Raw genomic sequence first — 22,922 nt, 5'->3', positions numbered from 1 at the left:
AACAGAGTAGACATCTAAGCCCTCCAAGTCTCCTATGGCTTTTAGTTTCTAGTGACACAGACCTCTGGCAAAACAGGCAACTTGATAATGCAAAATATCACTGCATGTTGAGCTCTTGAAGACCCAGTTCCAGCTATAGATGCAACACACAGACACCTACAGCTGTGTGGTAACTCAGCCAATGTGGAAAAATACTTTTCACTGTCAGTCCCCATTCCTCACATTTTCTAATGGAACAACACTTGTTCCCAAGCCCAAAATGTCACATGGTATTATTTGGGTCATTCATGGCTAGAAACCGTGGTAGCTGATTGGCATCAAATAAAAAGAGGAACTATTATTACAATATATTGATAGTTTAACTCCAGCTGTTTGCTCAATATGTATTTGATCACGGGCATAAATCACATTCTACCTGAAAGGAGGTTGTAGCCAGGTGGGGGTTGGCACCTTCTCCCAGGCAACCAGAGACAGGACAAGAGGACATGGTCTTAATCTGCACCAGGGAAAGTCTACTTTGGACATCAGGCAGAATTTCTTCATGGAAAGGGTGATTAGACATGGGAATGGAGTGCCTGGAGGTGCTGGATTCCCCATCCCTGGAGGTGTTCAAGGGATGAGTGGATGTGGCACTCAGTGCTCAGGGCTGGGTGAAGAGGTGGGGATCAGTCACAGGTTGGAACTCAATGATCTCAGAGGCCTTTTCTAATCTAACTGGTTCTGTGATAACACAGGTGTATTTTCCACACTTCTTCCCCACAGTTTACTGACCTAAATAACTGAGAAATTCTTGCAGGCCTGAAACAACACCAGCAAGCATAAAGAAATCATTATAAAAGTATTTATTCTGTGATTTTGCCTCCTGTCTTTGGTGTCTCTAAGAACTCCACCAGCTAGTAATTGGAATATTATGTTAGACCTACAAACACATTCTGATTTGTGACTGATACACGTGTTCAGCAGATTTGAGAATTACAACATCATAGTAATGAAAATTCAATCAAAGATTTTTCATTTCTAGTGATTCTTATCAGTCTACCATTGTCTCTTTACTACCAAGAGGGAACTGAAGATTTCTTAATTACAGGGGGCATGGGTGCAATAGCTTTATATCTTAAAAAGTCCCCTAAAAACACAGGTAAGAAGCAACTTTGTGACATCAACCTGAAGTCTTGCAGCTCTCTCTGGTGAAAGTGATGTTAACTAGTCAGAGTGGCTGGCCAAAAGACAAATATCCTTTCCAAAACCCAAGTGTCAGGGTGTTTAAATCTGCTCCCAGCTGCAGCTATTCACAATATGGGACACACTTCCTAGGGGAAGAATCAGTGGCTTCTCTCTGCCACAGTTTTAGCTTTTTTGTTTTGATGGATTGTTTGGGGGTTTTTTTTGTTTGTGTTGGTTTTTGGTTTTGTGTTTGGTTTTTGGGGTTTTTTTGTCAATTTGGAGTCCTTCAGAAATAAATAGAAGAATTTCTTGGTTTTATTTTTTTTTTTTTTTTAGATCAGCTTCTGTTCTCACAACTTCTGGGCAAATACTTCCTTATTTACTAGAGGGCTTAAGGCCCTGGGAACCCAGCAAGGGGCAAGTGGAGGAGCTGCTCACGCTCTTTCTTACCAAGCTAAAAACCACTTTTTCTATCAATCAAACCCTACATGAGGCCTCCTTCAACTTCGAGGCTCCTCACCTTTGTGTTATGATCCTGGCAGTCACTGTCATGGCAACAACAGAGGCCATTCCAGCTGAGAAAACTGCCAGGGAGATGTGGAGGGAGCCCTGGGCTGGGGGTCCCTGCCTGGAGTAAGACTCCAGGAAAGGATGCCTTAGAAATCATGGAAAATCATGATTTACCTTGAACTAAACGTTTATCCAGTCTGGGGTGGATCTTCCATCCTTTGTCAAGTTTAATATTGATTCATCTCCTTAATGGCTGTTTGCAATGAACCCTCCTTGGTCATCCCTTGTTCTGGTCCATCTCCTGCAGTTACTCCCTGATCTTAAAATCTACACTCTTTTGGGGCATCCAGTTGCTTGACACTTTAAAAAAAAAACCAAAAAAACAAGGCATCCACTAGAAACATTTCACCTTTTTTTTTTTTTTAATTTTCGTGCATGGAACTAAAATGAGCTAAAAGACATGTAGTACTCAAGAAAACGTGAAAATCAAGTTTCTTCTCCCTAAAACCATAACTGTTACATCCTGAGTCACAGCAGGAACCACGGTGCCTCACTGTCTTCAAGCAACAAACCACAGGAGTGGCTGTCACAGTCACCTTCTAGCACAGGATTCTGTTCCTCACACACATTTCTCCCAAAATAGCGACAGCCCAAAGACAAGGAAAAAAAATTGGCTTCTCCCCTTAGTCCTGGACAACAATCTGGCAAACACACTCATAATTTGCTGCAGGGGCCTGGATTGTTTAAGTTATAAACATAAAATAAACCCAAATGTGCTAACACCCCCAAGGCAAAGGCTCACAGCTAGGGAGAGGAGGAGGAGGAATTCAGCAAATCCGTGGAGAGCCTTGGACCCAAAGGCCAAGGAGTCAGAATGTGCCCCTGCTCCAGCGCTGGCCCTTGTCCTATTGCAAAAACAAGTCTTCACAGTTCATTTTCAGTGCTCCCAAATGGTCCTGTGGAAGCCTTGATTTCCCTCCTCCTTCCCCATCAGCTGTAATGAAGCTTCTGAACTTGTTTGGGTTTGTTGGCTGTGCACTGAAGCATTGACCTCTCCTAAAAGAACTGCTCCAGCTGTGAATTTATTGAGTCCTTTATGTGCCCAGGTGTGGGGCTCTTTCCTGGGAAGGAATTCCTCTCGGGTTTTCCCTGCCCCTCAGCTGGGACCGTGCTCTCAGCTCCCGACTGCAGCCTGAGGGTTGTGCAAGCAAATCCTGCCCAGGGGGCACAATTCCATGGAAATTCACACACTCACAGGTGCTACAGTTCATAAACTTATTATTATTATTAATTATTTATTTTAATTTTAATTATTTATTATATAATTATTTATTATTATAATTGTTTATTATTATAATTTATTTATTATATTTTAATTATTTATTATTTTTAATTATTTATTATTATTTTTTAATTATTTCAAATTTTTTAATGTTAACCGAAAGAATTATGGAGCCTTTCTATGAAGTATCTGCGTACTTTCAGCTGTGCTATTTTATTTATTTATTTTTAAGTGGAGGCATCGACTCAACCTACGACTTCACACTTGTTTCTTTGTCCAGAATCGCAGGTAGGGATCTCCCCCTCGTGGTGTGAAAACAAAGCGTCCTCACAAAAATTCCGAACTGCAGTTAACATTGCTTTTTAAAAGGAACCAACAGAGGGAGACGTTCCACCACTAACAATTAATTTCTTCGCAGCAGAACTTACGGGAAAAGGGGATTTAAACTGAACAGAAATAAGTCATCGTTGCTCCAGTTCTAAGATATAGTACAACAGAACACAACAGCTGTAATGTGTTCTACAGTTTCAGCAGAATTCCCCAGTGAAATGGCAACTGAAACTTTAATTACCAGGTAGGATTCCGTAGGACATCTTTAAAACCAGATTTTACACTGATCTCTTCAAAACAATAAACATTCTGTGACTGTATTCCAAATAATAAGAACTCAGAGAAAACTTTTTTTTAATTTAAGGAGGGGGGCAAATAATTTTCCATAAGGGTTATTCAACATAGGAATGAAATGTGACTCTTGTAAAAAGCTTTTCCAAAAATTTCGTGTAATTGTCTTTAGTTCAACTGGCTCCAGTGAAAGAGATTGTAGAGACAATAACAAATGCAGCAGCAAAGGGTGGTCTCAAGAAAAGTACTGCAGATGTCTTAGCACTGAAGAAATTTAAATGTTTATCAACTGTCAGATAATCCTATAAACATATTTATTTGGAAACACATGGGATTCTTAATACAGCAAAGACACAAAATGAAAATGTTGCCTTCTGCCCTGCCTCAAAATATATGAACCGTGCACTGAAGTCTAAGTGTAGATATCCATAAAAATGGCTTTAAAAGGCTGGATGTTCTGTTCCTCTCTGTTCCTTGGGGATGCCACAACTCCCGTTTCTTTCATGTTATCTGATGAAAACAACAGATGAGTTCTGTAATCTGCCAAAAACTGAGCTAATTTTGTATTTTTCGAACTATTTGACCATCAAACTCTTTAACTGTTCTTTTGTGGATCTTACGAAATATTCTCAATTTAGTAGAAAGCTTCAGCTGCCCTGGACCTTGTTCAGGACATTTAGGTCTTCGTGAAACAGCCACAACCACAAGCACAACATAAAGGCAAGAGTGGGTAAAAAAAGATGATTGATCAAATTTTTGGGCAGATGGTCTTTCCTGTCTTAAGGATTAATGTTGTGGCTGAGGCTCTGCTTGCTTTTAAAACCTTTCAAAGAAAGGATATTCCTCATCTTTATGTGACACTGGGCCTGAAATCCAGAAAAAGAACTGAAAGAGGAGAAACAAGCAAGGAATACAGAAGTTGGTGCCCAGACTTGCAAGCTGAGATCTTTGCTCTCTTAGCACAGAGCTACTGAAAAAACAGAACACACTTTGCTAAATCTCAATTAATTGTTATATATACATTTACCTATTTTCTCATATTCCCTTCTTAATAGCAGAGAGAAACTAGAAGACAGTGTTTTAAACAATTTGCAGGAGAAAATCCCAATTAGGTGGGGACAGATTCGAGGTACAAGAAATACATGTACACACCTACCCATGCTAGAATTTACTGTGTCAAATTTCCCATTTCCAGTGACAGCAGCACCACCTTTTCTATTTTTTTTTTTAATTACTGCAAACTTAAACCTGGCCCCATCTTTCTTCTGCTTTTTGCTTCTACTGCTCTCTTTCCTAAGAAAAATCATCATGTAAGCATCTCTGAACACTTCTTGAGATTTCCTGTACTTGAAGCAGGATTTTTTTTTTTTTTCAATCCTGTGAAGCCATCAAATTTAATTAATACCGGAAATATTGACTTAGTGCTAAGAGTAATATTATCATTAAATTAGAAATTCTTGTGGTGGTGATGCCAGCTCCCCATCTACAGAGCAAGTCAGACACTGAATCTCAGTAGGTGTACCATGCTTTAGGTAAAACTCTTCAGAGCTAAAAGCATTATTTACTCACAGAACTTCAGATTATACTATTCCAGACTGAGAAGCTGGTTCTTTGGCATCTTCTCCTTAACATTATTTCCCTGGCATCACATATAATTTATGTGCTTTAAAGCTCCCTAAAAACTGGCTGAAAACCTCTTCCTAGAAGTTTAGGGAGGAGAGATATAAAGATACCATGCAACCATGATATCACTGTTACAAAATAGCTGCTTTTTTCTCTTTTTTTTTTTTTTAGAAGAAATTAAGACTTTTTCACTCTCTAGATCCCCTCCCTCGAATTACCAAAAATCTAATACTGATTTCCTGCAAATATAGACCTTTTAAGCTTGACTAATTTGTCATATGGCATTAGAGCAAAATGCAAGTCGACGTTTCCTGACATTTTGTCCAACATCTAATGCCTTTTAATAGAGCTCTTTAACCACATGGCTCTTTAACTTCCATTGGTGGGAGATCATTTTTCCCTTCTAGGTAGGCTGCCTCTATTAGCCTAAGCTTTACACTTCTGTTCTTTTATACCTTCAGAATGGCTGAGAAAACCATTAAAATGACAGATGGACCCACCGAGCCCATCTTTGGCCTTGGCACTTCCTTCCCAACTCCCGTTGCTGTCGGAGCCCCTTCTCCTCTCCCTCACAGGTGTTTGCTGGGTCTGACCTTGGCAGCCCTTCTCCAGCTCTCTGCCCTCCTCTGGGTCTCCTGGTGACCTGGGGAAGTCCCAGGATGGACTGACAGAAAGCTCCAAGACAAATCCCCACTTCCCAGCCCTCAGGTTGTTCCAGGAGCGTTCCCCACCAAAGCTCATCCCCATCCCTGCCATTTTTCCCTACCAATTTTTCAGTCCTTGACTGAAGAGATGTTGTTGACTTTACAGAGGTTAAAGGTGGCCACCTCAAGAGACAAATGGGATTTAGCAAGAAGGGATGATTGTTGTTCTTTCAGGAATAAAGTGTCAGGAAGATGCAGAGGTCCCCTGGCCCCTGCTGAGGCCCCAAGTGACAGCAGCAGCTGCTGAGGGTGCTGGAGCTCTGCGGGATCTGAGGGTTCCCACGTCTCAGAAGGGCACAACTTCTCCTTTTCCCACATCTGTGGCTGGAGGAATAACAGTGAGAGCTCCGTTGGGGAGCTGAGTCAGGCCCTGCAGACAGACTTCGGGCTGAGTGGGAGCCTAAAGCTGATCCTGACTGAAGTGGCCAAGAGACTAAGGGACAATCCTCCTTTCTCTTCCATCCCTGCAAGCACATGTGCAAGAACATAAATGTTTGAATAATTAACTAGACCTTTTTGTAGACTGAAGGTAGGACTGACAACCAACAGGCTCAGGCTGAATTCACACAAAGCCCTAATAATCTGTGTGAGTGAAGTGCTATACATATGACAACACACACAGAGAGAATATAAAATAAATATTCTGCATTGCCAAAAAGTTCTGGACTCTGATTTAGATTCTGCCAGTGCCTGGAACATTTACAGCACTTGTAGTTTCGTTATAACCTGACCTTTCAGGAAAAAAGCAGTCTGGGGGGTTTCCTCCTGCCACTGAGGATGAAATACTTTCTAATGTTTATTGTCTAATGCAACAGAACAACAGATTTAAATATTTAGGAGAGTTCTTTCTAGAGAATGATTTAGGCATCAGATACTGAGAAGAGATTCCCTGCTAATGTATTTTCACCTTGGTGGCTCCAGGGTCTAAGAATCTGCTTTCTGCTAGGAAAAACTATAAAATGTTCAATAAAAGATGAAAAACTTGTCTTTCATTGTCACAAAATCAAGAGATTTCCTTGTAGGAGGGGTGGCATATTGAAAATTCTCTAGAAAGTAGAATACAGAAAGAATAACTGTCACTGGCAGCAAACTCCAGCTCTCAGTAAATACATGTGTTACCAATCTAACAAAACACCACTCAAATCCTTGCATGTGTGTACAAGCCAGGTTTAATGGTTTTTTTCAAATTTTAGGATTGGGCCTTAAATTATATATAATTAGTAAACTCCTTTCTTACTTTTATTTCCCACTTTAGTCCTTGAAATTTGGTGTCTGTTGAATTATGTTTTAGGGCTTTTTCTAAACCCGAGATTTGGGGAGTTTTGTTAACAGTGCAATAAAAATAACTTCGTAGCGTCACAAAGAAACATTAAAGACCTTTTTTTTTGTGTGCAGCTCTTTAACTTAAAAAAAAAAACCCAAAAAACAGACATTGTTTCTTTAAGAGGCTCCATCTGCAAATCCCATTAGATGTGCATATAAGGTTTCAGATGATTAATAGCTGCCTGCTTTGCTTTGGTTGGAGGGGCTGAGAGTATTGTGTGTTAACCCCTCCCTCCCCTTACTCACATTTCACTTTGCAAACTTGTCACTCTCTCCCCGGCACAGTATTTAAAAGGTGTTTCACTCATGCCCAGCACTTCAGGAGGGAGCAAAGTGCAGGCCTGGGGAAGCAGCTCATGGAGGTCCCTGCCCGGCTCTGGGTCCTGTGTCCCACCTGGGGCAATGAAGCGATTTAGAAAAGCTCCCACAGTAACAAACCTGCAGGGGCATAAAACCCACCGACAAACTGTTGTTTAGGGAGGAAACCCATCCTGTGAAATTTGGGAGATTCACCCTCTGCTTCTCTCCTGACTTTGAAGGCTGAGCCGTCACCGAGGCGTGGACAGGACTGGCAGATGGATCCCACCAGCAGCAGCTGCATGCGCAGCCCACAGCCCCCCCCTGCCCTCTGGGGGTGCATGAGGAGCACCCACATGGACGTCAGCACAGCCCCAGGGCTGAACCACTGCCCAGCAGCACCGTTCTCCTTCCACCAGAGACCAGACTTTGATGCTTACTCCGATTTCTCCCCCTCCTGCTTGGTGGCGGCTCCCCAGAGCTTCCCACGGGAGGAACGAGCCTTTGGGGAGCAGCAGCACCCTCTCCAACACTCTGCCTGGCACCTGGCAGCACCTGAGAGCACGAGACAACTCAACCCAGAACAGGCCTTGGCATCTGGGCAGTTAGAGGGCAGCAGCCCAGACCCAGCGGGTGTGCCAGCGGGGCTGGATGGAGACGAAGAGGCACCAGTGAACACCACAAAGGACACTGAGAAAAAGCCACCCAAAAGAAAAAAGGAAAGCTCAGGTAGGTGACACGAAATCAGGGTTGTGGGAGAGTGCAGGCAATGGAATGAGAGCAATTGTGAGACTGAGAATTAAGGCAGGAAGCTGATTAGCAAAACATTTCGCAATGCTTGACTGGGCAAACTTACACAATAACAACACTGAAACCAAACAGTTTATTCTTATTCTGGCCTTTGTATTTCAGTCCTGCAGAGCTTGTTTACTGAACTAAGCATTTTGCTCACCAGTACAATGCACATTTGCTGTAACTAAACAGGAATCACATGGCATGTGCACGCTGAGCTGACAGTCCTAGGATGTGGAGTTACAGATCCATACTTGCCATTTGTCTGAGCACAAGGGAATGGCAAAGAGCAAAGATCCCTCAGCTTGAGTTGCCTGTGCTAGTTGGAAATACCATACTAGGATTTTGACATCTCAGTTTATGGTAAGAAGTACAAGAGGCAAAGTCTTCCTTTAGATATAAATTCTATTTGGCCTCACTAAATAATAAATATTTTTACCTCAAAGCAGCTCTAGCTCTGATTCCTAAGCATCAATTTTCTTTTATTTTCTCTTCTCTTCTCTTCTCTTCTCTTCTCTTCTCTTCTCTTCTCTTCTCTTCTCTTCTCTTCTCTTCTCTTCTCTTCTCTTCTCTTCTCTTCTCTTCCTCTTCTTCTTCTTCTTCTCTTCTTTTCTTTTCTTCTTCTCTTCTCTTTCTCTTCTTCTTCTCTTCTTTTCTTTTCTTCTTCTCTTCTTTTCTTTTCTTCTTCTCTTCTTTTCTTTTCTTCTTCTCTTCTTTTCTTTTCTTCTTCTCTTCTTTTCTTTTCTTCTTCTCTTCTTTTCTTTTCTTCTTCTCTTCTTTTCTTTTCTTCTTCTCTTCTTTTCTTTTCTTCTTCTCTTCTTTTCTTTTCTTCTTCTCTTCTTTTCTTTTCTTCTTCTCTTCTTTTCTTTTCTTCTTCTCTTCTTTTCTTTTCTTCTTCTCTTCTTTTCCTTTTCCTTTTCCTTACCTTTCCTTACCTGTTTTTACACCCTGCACCAGAGGTGGGCTTCATGCACTCCTGACACGTTGTAAACACCAAGTGCTGGCTTGGCTGCCTCCTGCACGGCAGGTCAGGGGAGGGTGAGAACACGGATACAAGGAATGAAAGTAAAAATCCGGGGAAGGAAATCATTTCAATGCAGTGCCAGCAAGGAATGAGAGCTCCCTTCCCACAGCTGCAGCTCTGTGACTGTGCAGAGCCAGGCAGTCCCTCCTGGCTGAGCTGTCCCACCCCTGTCCCCTCCAACATCACACTGGCAGCACCAACAAGTCACGCTGAGCTCAACACAAACACCTTAAAACTTCCACTGAGCACTTCAACGGGCTGTTTAAATCAACCCTCCACAATGCAAGTGTTCACACACACACAAACATAACTGCAGATTACACAACAAAGTGTGCTTTGCCTCTCAGAAAACCAGAGCTCGGGCAGCAAGACAGAATCCCACAGCAAATCGCGGAAGGAAAGGACAGCTTTCACCAAGGAGCAGCTGCAGGAGCTGGAAGCTGAATTTGCCCACCACAACTACTTGACAAGGCTCAGGAGATACGAGATAGCTGTGAACCTGGACCTCACCGAAAGACAAGTACTCCCCAAACCCTGGTCTCCCCAGCCCCTTCTTCTTCCCCCCCAAAAAAACCTTCTCCCTAACACTAAAAACCAGACGTGTCACTTGAGGGTGGGTTTTGCAGTGGCACAGAGGTATTTTAAAACAAAGCCTCCACGTTCTTTTCAAACACACTTGTTACAAATTTCTGTGAGTAGCTGATACATTTAATTACGTTTCTCTAAACTAAAGATAGATTTGGTAATAACTGGTCTCTTGCAAGCTGCTGCTTCCCACCATTCATTGGTACATATTGATATATCAAGGTTTACATATGGAATATGGACACCACCTTAGACTGCAATTAACAGGAAATTATTAGAATTATATGTTTGACACATGCATTCTTCCTGGGTGGTATTTTGAGGTGATAAGGAAAGACAAAAATGCAGAGTTTTGTGGAGAGATGTATTTCTGTTCCCTCATTGTCATCTCAGCCCAGGTTTCCTTTTCAAAGCCCAGTGAACAATAGATGAATTGCTCAATTATGTGAAGCAAAGTAAAATTTCTGAAGCATTAGATTGGGTGGCCTAGATCTTAAAAATACATGAGGGGCACTGTGGCTGTTGTGTTGACATGCTTATTTGACATGAAGACAGGTTCTAGGCAAAGCACCTTTGGGGGTTTCAGAGGAACTTCTGTCTGGAGTAGTTTAGACAGAATTGTTCCCATCTGTGTTAGAAAGATGAATTGCTTAAACTTGCAAAGTTCTGTTCACCTTTTCTTCTGGAATTCCACAAATCTGCATAGCTCTGCTTGTACAGCTCAGACTGAGACAGGAAGTAATTATTTCCTCTTTATCACCCAGGTCAAAGTGTGGTTTCAAAACAGAAGAATGAAGTGGAAACGTGTTAAAGGTGGGCAACCAGTGTCCCCACAGGAACATGACACAGAAGATGTGGACTCTGCTGCCTCTCCCAGCTCTGAGTAGTCCTTGCAGCAAAGGGAGAGGAGTCTGGAGAAAGTGATGGATCAGAATGTGGATGCAACACTGCTTTGGGTCAGCTACTCCAAGAGATCATCCTGCTTGCAAATCCTGTAGCCCACAGTCTTTAAGAGGTTTATGATGCTTTAATTTGCAGAGGCAATTAAAGAGCACAGGGGGGAAAAAGCCAAAGGAGGGCAGGATTTTGATTTTTGTCTCTGGAACTGTCTTACTACCACAGATGTGTCTACAGAAAAAAAAACAGTAACATGGAATATAAAACAGGAGTAATGTTGTGTAGATGCTCAGACATTCAGAAAATACAGGTTATCAGTCAGAGAGTGATAACACAGATGTGTTCTCATCCAGTCTTTCCCTGGTCACATCTATTCAGTGTGCATTTGGATTTGGCAATACACATTTTACTTGTGCCTTGCTCTGAGAGAAATAAATACTTTGACAGTCACTGATTCTTCTTGCAAAATGAATTGGGCACCTGTGTAGCTAGGCAATAAGATTACAAAATAAAATATGAGACTAAAAACACATATAAACAGAATTCTGCTGACCAGTTTCAGAGGAGGTGGCTCTCACACTGGCAGTCCAAGAAGGCAGGTGCCTTGTTGATGGCAGCAATTTGCAGAGGGAGATTTCTTCCAAGCTTACTGTAAATCCTGAAATTAAACTCCTAGACCTCAATTCCAAATATTTTTTCAAAGCAGTCATCACGAAACACCACAGCAGGCACGGCAGAGATGGAACTCTCAACACAACAGCTCTCACTGCTGTGTTTTCAAGTTTTCCAATAAACAGCACAACCAGAAGTTTTAACACTTCAGAACACTTCCACTTGAAATTATCCTCCCTTTCAACCAAAACTTATAGTATATCAAGTTATGAAGATTTAGAAAAGCACAGTGCCTGTTTCCATTTGCTCTATCTTTTTGTTTAATGTACTAATGCCATGTTTTGAACAGAATTTTACACTAGCACACCACAACGTGGCTATTGAGAACACTGAAACAGTGGTTTGAATATTTGAAAGGTAACCATGATGGCAGCTATGACATACTGCCTTCCTCTCACCCTGCTCTGATGCATATTTATTGTGGTTGCCTGTAAACTGTTGATCTGCTGGGTGCAAATTTGTATATCTGAATGATATGTTTATAAAGCTATCAGTGGTAATTCCACTTGTAAAAAAACTCAGAACAGATAAATATTGTCTTTTTTTTTAACAGAGGTGTTGTGTTCTTTTCAAAGAGCTGATTACTGTACCTACTAAGAGGAAACATTCATTACATTCCTTCTTAACATTTCCAAACTCTGACTGGCAGGTGAAAAAACGTGCAGTTTAGAGTATATATATTTGTGCAAAACCAATTTAAAAAATAATTATTTCTGAAAGAAGTTATTTAAAAATAAAGAAACCTGAGAAGTTCGAGAAGCACTGAGGAAGTGAACTGGTGTCTGGTTTCCCACACTGCACTACTTGCTCCTGCCCACTTTACCCAAAACCAACTGTTGCCCAAAACAAAACACCAGCACCTCCCCCACTCAAAAAAATAAGGAAAATAAAGATCATTGATGCCTCACAGGGCCTCTGCACAAACTGTGCTGCCATCACAGAGTGGATGTAAACACGTGCGAATCCTGTGACTGTAATAATTACTATATAATCAATTATAATAATTAGGAGGATGCATGTTCTCTGAGCTACCTCTACCCCCATCTCCTCAGAAATTTATGGTAAAGAAAAACCACCCTCAGCTTCCTCCCAGGACTTTTTTGTGTGCATGGCAGATATTCCCACGGAAAATGGGGCAGACAGGGAGTTTTGGTGCATCCCAGTTACTCCAGCTGAGGGGGATAATGACAAAACACCATTATTGGGACTACAAACTTGATATTAAAAAATAGGTTAATAACATCACCACTCAGGTGACACAAAACCAGTTGGCTAAAACAATTGCCCACTCACAGATGAGAAGGAGCTTTGCTTTACTGCAACTTTAAGAATAGAAAATATCTGGGGCTCTGCTTCTTAAACCTTGATGCCTTCAGATTGTGCTGCTGACTAAAGTCAGTAGTTCAGCTCTTGGCAAACACTGAAGCAAGCTGAGTTTTGGGAAGAACTCTCTGGTGCTAACTCAGACATCCCACTCTCATCTCCTGGAACACAAATCACCGTGGGCAGGAGTTCTGTGTTACTCAGTTCCTTGTAAGCTCTTTAGCCAACTAACACTGTACAGCACCTCTTCCCCACTGTGCTTAGAAAGTTTGCAACCTGCAGAAGTAGCTTGTTTTGGGATGAAAACTTTTGGGATCTTGGCTACCAACATAAACCAAGATCAGCTCCTCGCTCAGAAAAGAGGCCAATAAATCTTCCCCTTCAAGGAAGCAGTCAATGGTAGCATATTGAATCATAATTCACTTAAAAGCCAGTTAATGGGATCTCAGTCTGCACCCACAATTACAGCTCCTAAACTGTTCTTGCTCTGGATTTTGAGAAATAAGCTATGAGTCACCTGTGAGATCTTTTTGTGCTCAGGCAGTTTCTTCACGAAACCATCTGCTTACTCTAAGGCTTTAGTGTTTTGAGAAGGAACATTTCACTCCTGACATCAAAGCATTTGACCTCTGAACCTCTGGTGCCAAGAATCTTTCAGGCAAAAACCTGTCGTCTGGGAGCAAAATCTCTGACCTGCAATTATTTTTCTCCAAAATCCACATCAGGCTGCATCCTCCTCACAGAAGGGAGGGAAACTCTGCCTTGGGATGTTTGGCAGTGCTCCCCAGGCCTGATCCTCAATAAATAATCTGAGCACACCATCACCCCGTCCCATCAGAGAGCTCTGGCAGGTTTTCCCCAGGAAGCACACCCAGGCAGAGCAGCAAGACTTGCTGCCCATACAGAGCCAGTGCAAACAGCCCCCAGGGGATGGGGATACCTGTATAAACACAAAAAAACATGCTGTAGCCCTTTATATCTGTGCTGCCTCTTCTAAGCAGAGAAAGAGAGGCACTTTCCTCAGACTCATAGATTTTATGGACTTTTTATCTATCCAGCCAGATGCCAGTGTAGCAGAGGCCCTAAGTTGTTTTACAGTTTCTGCATCCCATGACTCCTCTGTTGTTGGTCCTCAGTTTCTCCACAGCATTCTGCAGATTTAAGACAGTGATTTTTCCAGTCAATGGAGCTACTCAGAAAACTTAAAGATAACTCGTGCCAGTCCAACCTGGCCTTGAACACCTTCAGGGATGGAGCATTTTCTGGGTTTTTCTGGGTAACCCGTGCCAGGCTCTCATCACCCTCATGGTAAAAAATTTCACAGACATGTTGTGACTAAGGAACCAAACCCTCCAGTTCACACTGCCTGGAAAAATAAGAGAACCCTTTCAGCAAACACTTCACGGCCAGAGATTTTTACTGGGACTTATCCTACATGAGCAAAGCTTATAAATCCCACTTCCTATGGAATTTCCTACGTGTGGAAACAAGCACACACAACAAATCAGGGCATTTTACAGAACAGACACACAATTTTTCAATTACCCCATTTTCTTCCCCCACCTCCAGCAGTGCTCATATTGGGTTTCATCAGCTACTATCTCATATTTTGTGTAATTCCTTACCCTCGAGGAAAGGGAGCAGCCAGTTCAAGAAATACATCTGCATTAGTTACTGGGCTCTGAGTGCTGGATCCAGGCAGGTCCTCTAGGCAGATAGACAGGAAATCCACTTTCTTCCAGTGATTCCAGCTTTTGTCTGACTGGAACTTGCCCGGTGTGGCTGTAAAACAATCCCAGCCTCGGGCTATCACCTTTCAGGCCGTATTTGTGAGTTATGAGCGGGCAGTTCCCACTGCAGTGCCAGACACAGGCAGGTGCTGCAGAGCCTCTCCCCACCCTCCCCACACACACAAGGCCACATTGTTTTACTCTCTACGTGAAGGAAGGATTTTCATGCAGCACCAGACTTTTACACCGCTGTTCCCTTCCTCTGTACCGTAATTGTTATTTTATTTTTTTTATTATTTTTTTTTTTAAATAACTCTTTAGGCAGGGATAAGCATCTGGTTGTCTGGAAGCTCCTTTGGGAACAGATTGCAAAAAGATAATGGGAGTGAATAACAGAGAGGATGGTGACTTCATACCATGGAGGGTTGAGTCATGTTTCTCTCTTTCCTTTTTAAAGAAGAAAACATTTTTTCAAACCTCCCTCAATCATGCTCTGTACCCCTGGCTCCGGAGCAGGAAACAGATGTGAATTGACATTTTCTTAGAGCCTTTGATTTCTAATTCAGCCCCACACTCATACCCCATGCTGATCTGTCCCCCAGAATGCCACATGTGGAGTATTTCCTATGCTTGGGAATATATCACCAGGTAAGGGTTAGTCCAACAGTGCTACAGCAAAGTCAGTCATTGGAAAGACACCAGAAAAAGGGTTGTTCCTTTCAATACTCACCTCAAACATCCTTCCAGTCTTATACCTTCATCTACTTTTAATTCTATATTTCTATATTCTGACCCTTTTCTGTATATTTCTATCCTCTTCATTCTATATTTCTCTCATGAGAAATGATCAGAAAAAGTGATGTAACTGTTGAGAATCTGTGCACAGTTTCCAACAGAGAAAAAGAAAACTCTATCAGATCTGATTTAATTGCTCCATCCACTTTTCTCAGCTGAGAAGGACAGACCTCTGGTCTCAGTATCAGGGCATCTAACAAATCTGGCCAGGAAGTTATTTTCCAGGGAAAAGAAGTATCATTCTCCATAATAGTTATCCACAATTTTTTTCTGTCTGAAGTTAATCGAAAAGGAGATTCTGGGGAAAAGTATAGCTCAAGAACCTAATCTTCATTCAAGTGTGCATACATCCAATACTCTATGATTACACCTAGAAAATGGCACAAATTATAAAATAAGGCCTCTTATTTAAAAGGACCAGTAGCATGGATTTGGGTCAGGCTACTTGCTGTCTTCAAGTGGCCCAAATTTAGCTGGACTGAGTTATAGCAAAGTTACATTAAATTTCTTCAAAGTATCCCAATAAAAAAATAAATGTGTTAAAAAGAGAATGAAATAACGAGATGAGAAGTTTTCAGTCCCAGGGAAACATTTCAGGCACATCTCTCACTTGTTTATTTGCAGAAGAGAACACAGACACAACTGGGGTGTGTTTCACATTACGAGATATGAGGGTTCTGTCTGCACTGAAGACATGTTTATACTGTTGGGTTCCATTATGAATCTGTTTTATATCCTGTGAATGCTCAGAGTCCTTTGCACACTCTAGACAGGAAGCCTTTAATTCACACACTGAGAAGACATTTCCAACTATTCAAACATTAAATAAATAAACATGAAAAAAAAAGTCATTCTACTGCAATGATTAAATTCTTCTTGTCCCTTTGCAAGATTTCTGGAAGAACAAGCCTCCCAGTCCTGACAGGGTTGTTTATAAAGTCCAAGAAATCCATAAGAGAAAGAAACTTAATGCAAAACCACCCAAATTCACACTTTGGAAAACAATGCAAGGGTAGCAATGTTGAATTTGTAATCTGTGTATAACTCCCAGTACGAAATTGGGCTTGAATTTTCACTTTCCCTCACAGTTGCTAAGGCCAACTTGACTGCTATTATTTTTAGGAGAAAAAATGATCTCTCTTTTTACAGTCTCCTCTCTGCTGTGATTTCATTGTGTCTCTGCCAGGATCAAGAGGAGGCGATGCCAAGAAAAAGGATGAGCTCATTGCATTTAATGGTATGAGGTTTCACAAATAAAAACTACATTACTCAACTGAGAAGCAGTCAGTGGTATACAACAGGGTTAAAGGCAGGCAGTTTTTATTGGAAACAAAAGAATTAATTAATTTCTGATCTCACTGGCCTTCCTTAGGGATGGAATTTCTGATTATTCACCATTATTGTCTTTTATTGCACTTTTATGATAACATGAAATGAACACGATGAACGTTATTGGTAAAACAACACAGTGAAAGCAGCAAATTATAGGAAAGAGTCATTCAGATTTTCCTGTTTAAATCCAAGGTATAAATCTCAGCCTCTGGAGTTATGGATTCAACACTCTTTCCACACCTTGTTGACTTCTGGCATCTCACTGAGCTCAAAAATTCTTATTCCACAGAACACTGAATCCTTCTTAATGACACTGTGCTAGTTCAGAAGAACCTCTCAGACCTGAGAGATCTATTGACCAAACAGATCCATTTGCCAAAAATGCCAGAGGCACAGCCTCTTTTACAGGCCCCATGAAGCCTTTGCAATGTGCCACATAAAAATGAAGGAGCCTTCAACAAGGAAAGGCAGTTTAAGTGCCCATAATGGACATCTGAGCTCATGATGCGTTTGACTGGGTGCTGATTTTTGCACAAGGGCTTGGACAGGTACAGCTAAATCATTTTATGCAAGGTAGGCAGCCACAGGTGTCAAAGACTGCCTCGCTCTCCATGTGAGCAAAACTTGAATAAAACCTACAGATACAGAGTTTTCCTGTATCCTTATGAAAATCCTTTGCCTGTGCTGGCACGTGTCCCATGACTCCTATTTAGGAAGCAATAGGAAGATATCCATTCCATCTCCTTTGCTCTTCCTGCACCCTGACTGGATCAGAGTCCCCTGTGACGTTCCCAGTGTCTCTCCAATGTCTCACTGACACAGAATGACCTAATTTGTTATGGCTGGTGAGCACTGACAGAAATTAAATCCAGGGTCTGTAGTTAATTGGGGTCAGGTTGAGATGATTTATGACCTGAGGAATGTACTTACTCTTTACACTATCATGTGAACAACGGTATCAACTGGACTCAGCAACCTTTGGAATCGAATTAAAATTGGGATTTTGCAGAAAATGAGAAGTAGCAGAGGCAAGACCCAAGGGAGAAGGCAGAGTGAGCAGATGAGGCTGTATCTGATCACAAAGCCAGGTACCTTCTCTTCCCACAGTCAGTCAGTTAACCTTCAACTCCTGATTTATCGTCCTTCAGAGGAGAGATGGAATTGGTCTATGCCAAGAAAATCTCATCTGTCTGGAATCTGAAAGGAAGGGAAAAAAAAGTTTGAAAATTTCAGAGGAAGTTGGGATTTGTCCCAGTTCCAGTGTCTCTGTGTTCACTCAGACAGCTCACGTTAGCAAGTGAGGCTCACTGAATAACAGTTGCAAATGTTTTTCCATCAATCAAGAGCCCTGAGTTTGGTCCCAAGTCAGAGGGCTGTGCAGTTTAGCCCATGACCCTGAGCAGCAGGAGCCTTCAGCAGGTTCTCCCATGCCTTTTGCAGGATGTCTTAAATCAACATCTTTCTTTTCTCTGTGGGTTTTAGAAAAGGGTTACAGAAGAGTTACTCTATTATCAAGTCCAAGGCACTTTATCACACTTCAGCAGTTAAACAGAATATGAAAATAAAATCATTCAATACCAACTTTCTTTGGAAAAAAATCACAGGGGTTTTTTTTTCTTCCCTAATTAAGACTCTGCTTCTCCATTCTTGGTAACTTCATGCCCTGTTTTTGATTACACAAGATGCAGCCATTCATGTGCCCAGTGAAACCAGGAGCTGATCACAAACTCTGGGCCTATGCTTTTGCCCTCAGATACCAAGAGGTACTTCAACAAGCTTGTAGAGGATTCAGAGTCTTATAATTAATCCTGAAAATGTCTGATTTCAGGAAATACACCAGTACTGCTGCTACAGCAACTACAAAGGGCTGTCCCTTGTTGTGTCACAGAAAAAATGGTACATGAGAGACCAACAATGGTCACGTTCTGTGGAAACACAGGGATGCTGTTCAAACTGCTCCATCTGTTGCTCAAGATTCCTCCAGACATTACTGTCAGTTTTAACCTTAATGCATTCTGTAAATGTCTGGAAATATATGATATATGGAGTCTGCAACCACTGGAAATCAGCCTTGTGTGTGCTGCTTTCCTCAAAGACCAGAAAGGAAGCAGTGGTGTCCTGATGGTGTGTTATTACTGAAGACTTGGGTTTGATCCTTTTTCATTGCTTTGGTTTAATTTTTTAGTCTCCATTTGTCATGGCTCAACCCCAGCCAGCAGCTCAACCCCACTCAGCCACTTGCTCACTTCCCCCCTCCCTCTGTGACAGCAAGAGAATCCAAAGGGCAAAAGTGAAAAATCTCATGGGTTGAGACAAAGACAGTTTAATAGGGAAAGCAAAAGACACATGTGCAACTGAAGCAAAACAAGCTATAAAATAGAAAGATTTCATTAGCACAGAACTCCTTTCATGTGAAAATTTTGTCCAAATATCAATTTATTTTTTTTAAGTGGAAAAATCATTTCTATTCTGCTAATCTCTGTCAAAATAGGCAGAGGAAGGAAAGGGGAGAAAGAAAAAATGTTGCAGTCCCAGGAGTGGTGGTTATAAAAGCTCTCCATGGGTTCCTGTGCTTCTTGTTGAACACAATCTTGCTCACACACACCTTCACTTGCCAGGTAAGTGACAGTGTATCAACCCTTCACCTTCCTGTTCTCTAAGAGCATTTTTGCACACTGTTCTGCAGGGATATGAGCCCAAAATATATAAAGCTTCTTAGAGAAAAGAATAACCAATATAGGGGAGGTGCAAAATGCTGTATAAATGCAGGGATGACTGACAATGCAAAATCCAGCCTACACAGAATCATCTCTGCTCTACCTCAGAGACTTCATCTGAAGGCACACGATGAAAGAGCAGAAGAATATTGGACTGAGTCACCCCCCTATCCTCAGTGGAAGCCCAGAGAGCTCCAGTTCCAGGCCAGGAAACACTAGGAATGTACCTCTGTCCTTATAAATCTTTCTGACTGGCTCTCCTCTGTGAGACTGTCAGTGGCTGCAGTGTGGCAATCACTGCATTTGGCAGAGCTCTTTGCTACCTGCAGCTTAACTCCCAAGCAAGCAGACTGCAATAACACAGGATATTTACTCAGCTGTGCTCCTCCTGTGTATCCTGGGGAGAAAAGGTATGTTCTGGCCTCTTTAATCACTTCATTCTTCGCTGGAGTAAACAAGAGGAGCCACAGGGGGTTGTCTTTGCTTGTGAGGTTCTGCTGCACACAGGGTTTGCTGCATGAGACACCTTCACTAGCAGAGCACAAAGTTCCATCACTGGGAGGAGGGGGAGACGAGCTGGGGTGAGTACAGATGGCAGGAGGAATGCAAAAAAGGACTGAATAATGGTCCCAACAATTCCTTTCCACCCCTACTGACAGAGCAAGCAGCATCTGAACTGGTACACCCTGTGCTGCACCCGAGGTGGGACAGGACAGGGATTGAAAAGGATCAGTGGAGTGAGAGTTCAAAGCAAGTTACTGATGTTACACACACAGCTTTGCCAGCCCTGTGCCCCAGCACCTCAGCAGCTTTCAGAAGGGGCCATTGCAGCCTCTTATAATAAAAGGAAGTGCTCTGAACAGGAGAAAAGGGCTGCAATAACCTGAACAGGCAGCAAAGTTCCCCAAGAAGTATCTGGCCAATACATTACCACGGATTTACACTGAAAACTCTGACAAGTGGAACTGGTAGGTGCTTTAAAACATTGTCAGAGTTGGCTGGGAAATTACTGGTTGTTTTTTTACTTGTGAACAAGTCCTGAAATGCTTTAACACTGACAATTATTATAAGGAAAAATAAAGGCTTATTTCAGAAATCTGTATTATTGTTTTTAATTTTGGGCTGCTGGGAAACTTCAATTTCAAATTTTAATTTCAATTGAGTTCAGAGCTGAGGATTTTTGCACTGTTGCTGCCCTCTACACAGGAGATACATACAGCAGGGGGAATGGGATCTGCTGGGCAGGGAGAGGTGCAGGAGTGCAGGATGTGGCCTTTGATCTGCTGCTCAGGAACCTCATCATCCCTGCACTACAGAGCATGCAGAGCTGCCCCCTCCCCATCTCCAGGGAGGGCATGTAAGGTACTGAAACATGAAAGGACAAGTGTCTTTTCCCATTGCTTATAGTGGGGTTAGTTGGGCCATATAAATATATCTACAGCCAGGAAAAGAAGACACTACTTACTCCTTCAGAACAAAGAGTGGACTATTCTGTGAGGCACAATTGTGTGACTCGAAATGGCTTTTAAAAAGTGAATTTAAAATTAATTTCGTGTCTAACACGTATTATGTCTGTCTGTCTTTAAGTTTTCAGTGTGACACACACCAATTTGTCTGGCACAGCATCATGAGCCCCACCCCAGCAAGGGCTCCATTCAGAAAATGTCCAGTGCTCCAAATGGATGAGTCACTTCTTCTCCTCACTAAGCATCAAGTTCTCTCTGGCAAAGCCTACTTGGCCAAACACCAGGACTAAACAGCTTTTAAAGAAAACAAAGTGAAATTCTCATAAAGTAGGATCCTCTTTTCAGACTTCCAGAATCCGGATTTTTAACATGATTACTACAGGAAGAAATATCTCAGGTCCTGCAGCTCTATGACCTTCCAGTCCCAAGGCAGGTTCTTTAGAAAACACGTTTTCTCAAACTGTAATTCCATGAATTTTTATTGCCACTTTTAAAAAGCGCAGAAGTTACACGTTTTCCACACAGTCTCCCAGTGTTCATAAGCTTTCCCCCCCCATCCCTTTTCCTGCTTACATGCAATAAAAGTCAGAGGTAGCAAGTGAAGATAAAAGCAAAAGGGGCTAAGTGTCCCAGGGGGCAGATTTGCTGTATTACTTCCAATACTTTTCAAATTGAAAATGTGGAAACACATTTGACTCATGCTTCTATTTCTACACGGCTGTTCTTTGCTTCTCAACTGTGATTCATGTGCAAGAATGAAGTCTATATTGATTGATCAAGATCTAGCTCTGGATAACTAATCTTTCTAGAAACTAGACTTATTTTACATTCACTGAATTTCTCTTAATTTTTATGTAATGAATGTGGGTGGCAGATGACCTAGCATTTTAAAAAAATATTTTACAAAGTGATTGAACCAAATTAATCCTACCTGGAATTTAATGCATAGCATATTCTATATTATCTGATTTTTCAGGAGGTCTGCATTAATAATTTCTTTCAAAATGCTCTTTCTCATTTTGTTGTAATTTAATTATGTCCCCATGACTGTTGGATCCCTGTTTAGCTTCTCAGGAAATTACTCTGATATGTCAGAAGAGGCAAGGTAGAGATTCTCCTTTTTGTCTTCTGGTCTTAACAATTAATCACAACTGTCTAAAGACAACAGAAGGCTGATTTTCAGACCAAAAAAAAAAAGAATTCTATGAAAAATGGATTAAATTTTTCCCCAAAATTTGGTTGGGTGTATATTCTGAATTTGGGTACCAGAAAACCCATTCCTTCATAATGCACTCCTGGGTCCCTCAAGTTCACCTTCTGTGCTGTCCCGGGCTCAGGATGCCACGCCAAGGGTTCTGAATGCACAAAAAAAGCTGAGTGACAATTCCAGGCGGGGGAAAAACGAGTTCAAAGTGTTGCAGGATGAGTCTGTCGCTGGAGTACCGACTCCCACCATCACCATTGCTGGATACTCTGCAGTTCTGCTGAGAACTTCTCGGCTGAGCCTGAACTCTCCCACCGCATCCCCGGCTCTCCCACCGCATTCCCGGTGCTCCCGCCGCATCCCCGACTCTCCCGCCGCATTCCCGCCCGGATCATCCTCCTTTCCCGGTTCGCCCCCTGCTGGGTCTCGCCGGGGATGCCCTTTCTGGCACGGCGGCAGCTGGAGGGTTAAAAGTCTGCTCCGAGTTTTGTGGCTTCTTTCCAAAAGGTTTCAGTTAACACCAAAGGTCTCCTTAAAGCTCCCTCGCTTTAATAGATTTTTCCCATCGAGTTCTCACTTTATAGACTATCATTTCCTTTTCTGCAGGGGAGCTATTTTCTGGGTCACTGATCCAACCAACTTAAAAGGGATTTCATTGATTAGATTTTATGGGTGGTTACTTCAACCATAATGTCACAAGTTGCTCGTACCTGTTAACAGCTGTGAGTCTTGCTTTGGTACCCTGTCTCTGGACATCTACAAGTGAAAGCAGGTTCCCCTCTCCCGCCTTGATTGAGTGTTTGTTAATTACTAACACATTCTTTATCCTGTGACTGCCTCAGCTGCTTTTGTCCTTTTACA

The 22,922-nt window shown here is 42.0% G+C and overlaps 1 protein-coding gene across 1 annotated transcript; it reads left to right on the top strand.

The window, feature by feature from the left end:
- The first annotated feature begins 7,760 nt into the window (after positions 1 to 7,760).
- MEOX1 (mesenchyme homeobox 1) lies at positions 7,761 to 11,352 on the top strand. Its single transcript, XM_008923929.3, has 3 exons — positions 7,761 to 8,253; positions 9,688 to 9,860; positions 10,690 to 11,352. The coding sequence occupies exons 1-3, from the start codon at positions 7,803 to 7,805 to the stop codon at positions 10,810 to 10,812; spliced, it is 747 nt and encodes a 248-aa protein (XP_008922177.1). The 5' UTR covers positions 7,761 to 7,802; the 3' UTR covers positions 10,813 to 11,352.
- Positions 11,353 to 22,922: the final 11,570 nt, after the last annotated feature.

This window comes from Manacus vitellinus, unplaced genomic scaffold (genome assembly GCF_001715985.3).
Source record: "Manacus vitellinus isolate BGI_N305 unplaced genomic scaffold, ASM171598v3 scaffold_72_pilon, whole genome shotgun sequence".
Taxonomy (NCBI): domain Eukaryota; kingdom Metazoa; phylum Chordata; class Aves; order Passeriformes; family Pipridae; genus Manacus; species Manacus vitellinus.
The sequence above is the reverse complement of the archived record's forward strand: the minus strand, read 5'-3'. Positions and strand labels throughout refer to the sequence as shown.

What these genes read in the sequence shown, in the direction of transcription:
- MEOX1 (XM_008923929.3), top strand. Translation starts at nt 7,803, where the DNA reads ATGGATCCCACCAGCAGCAGCTGCATGCGCAGCCCACAGCCCCCCCCT. An exon ending in AAGAAAAAAGGAAAGCTCAG is followed by an intron (nt 8,254 to 9,687) that starts GTAGGTGACACG and finishes TTTGCCTCTCAG; the next exon opens with AAAACCAGAGCTCGGGCAGC. An exon ending in TGGACCTCACCGAAAGACAA is followed by an intron (nt 9,861 to 10,689) that starts GTACTCCCCAAA and finishes TTTATCACCCAG; the next exon opens with GTCAAAGTGTGGTTTCAAAA.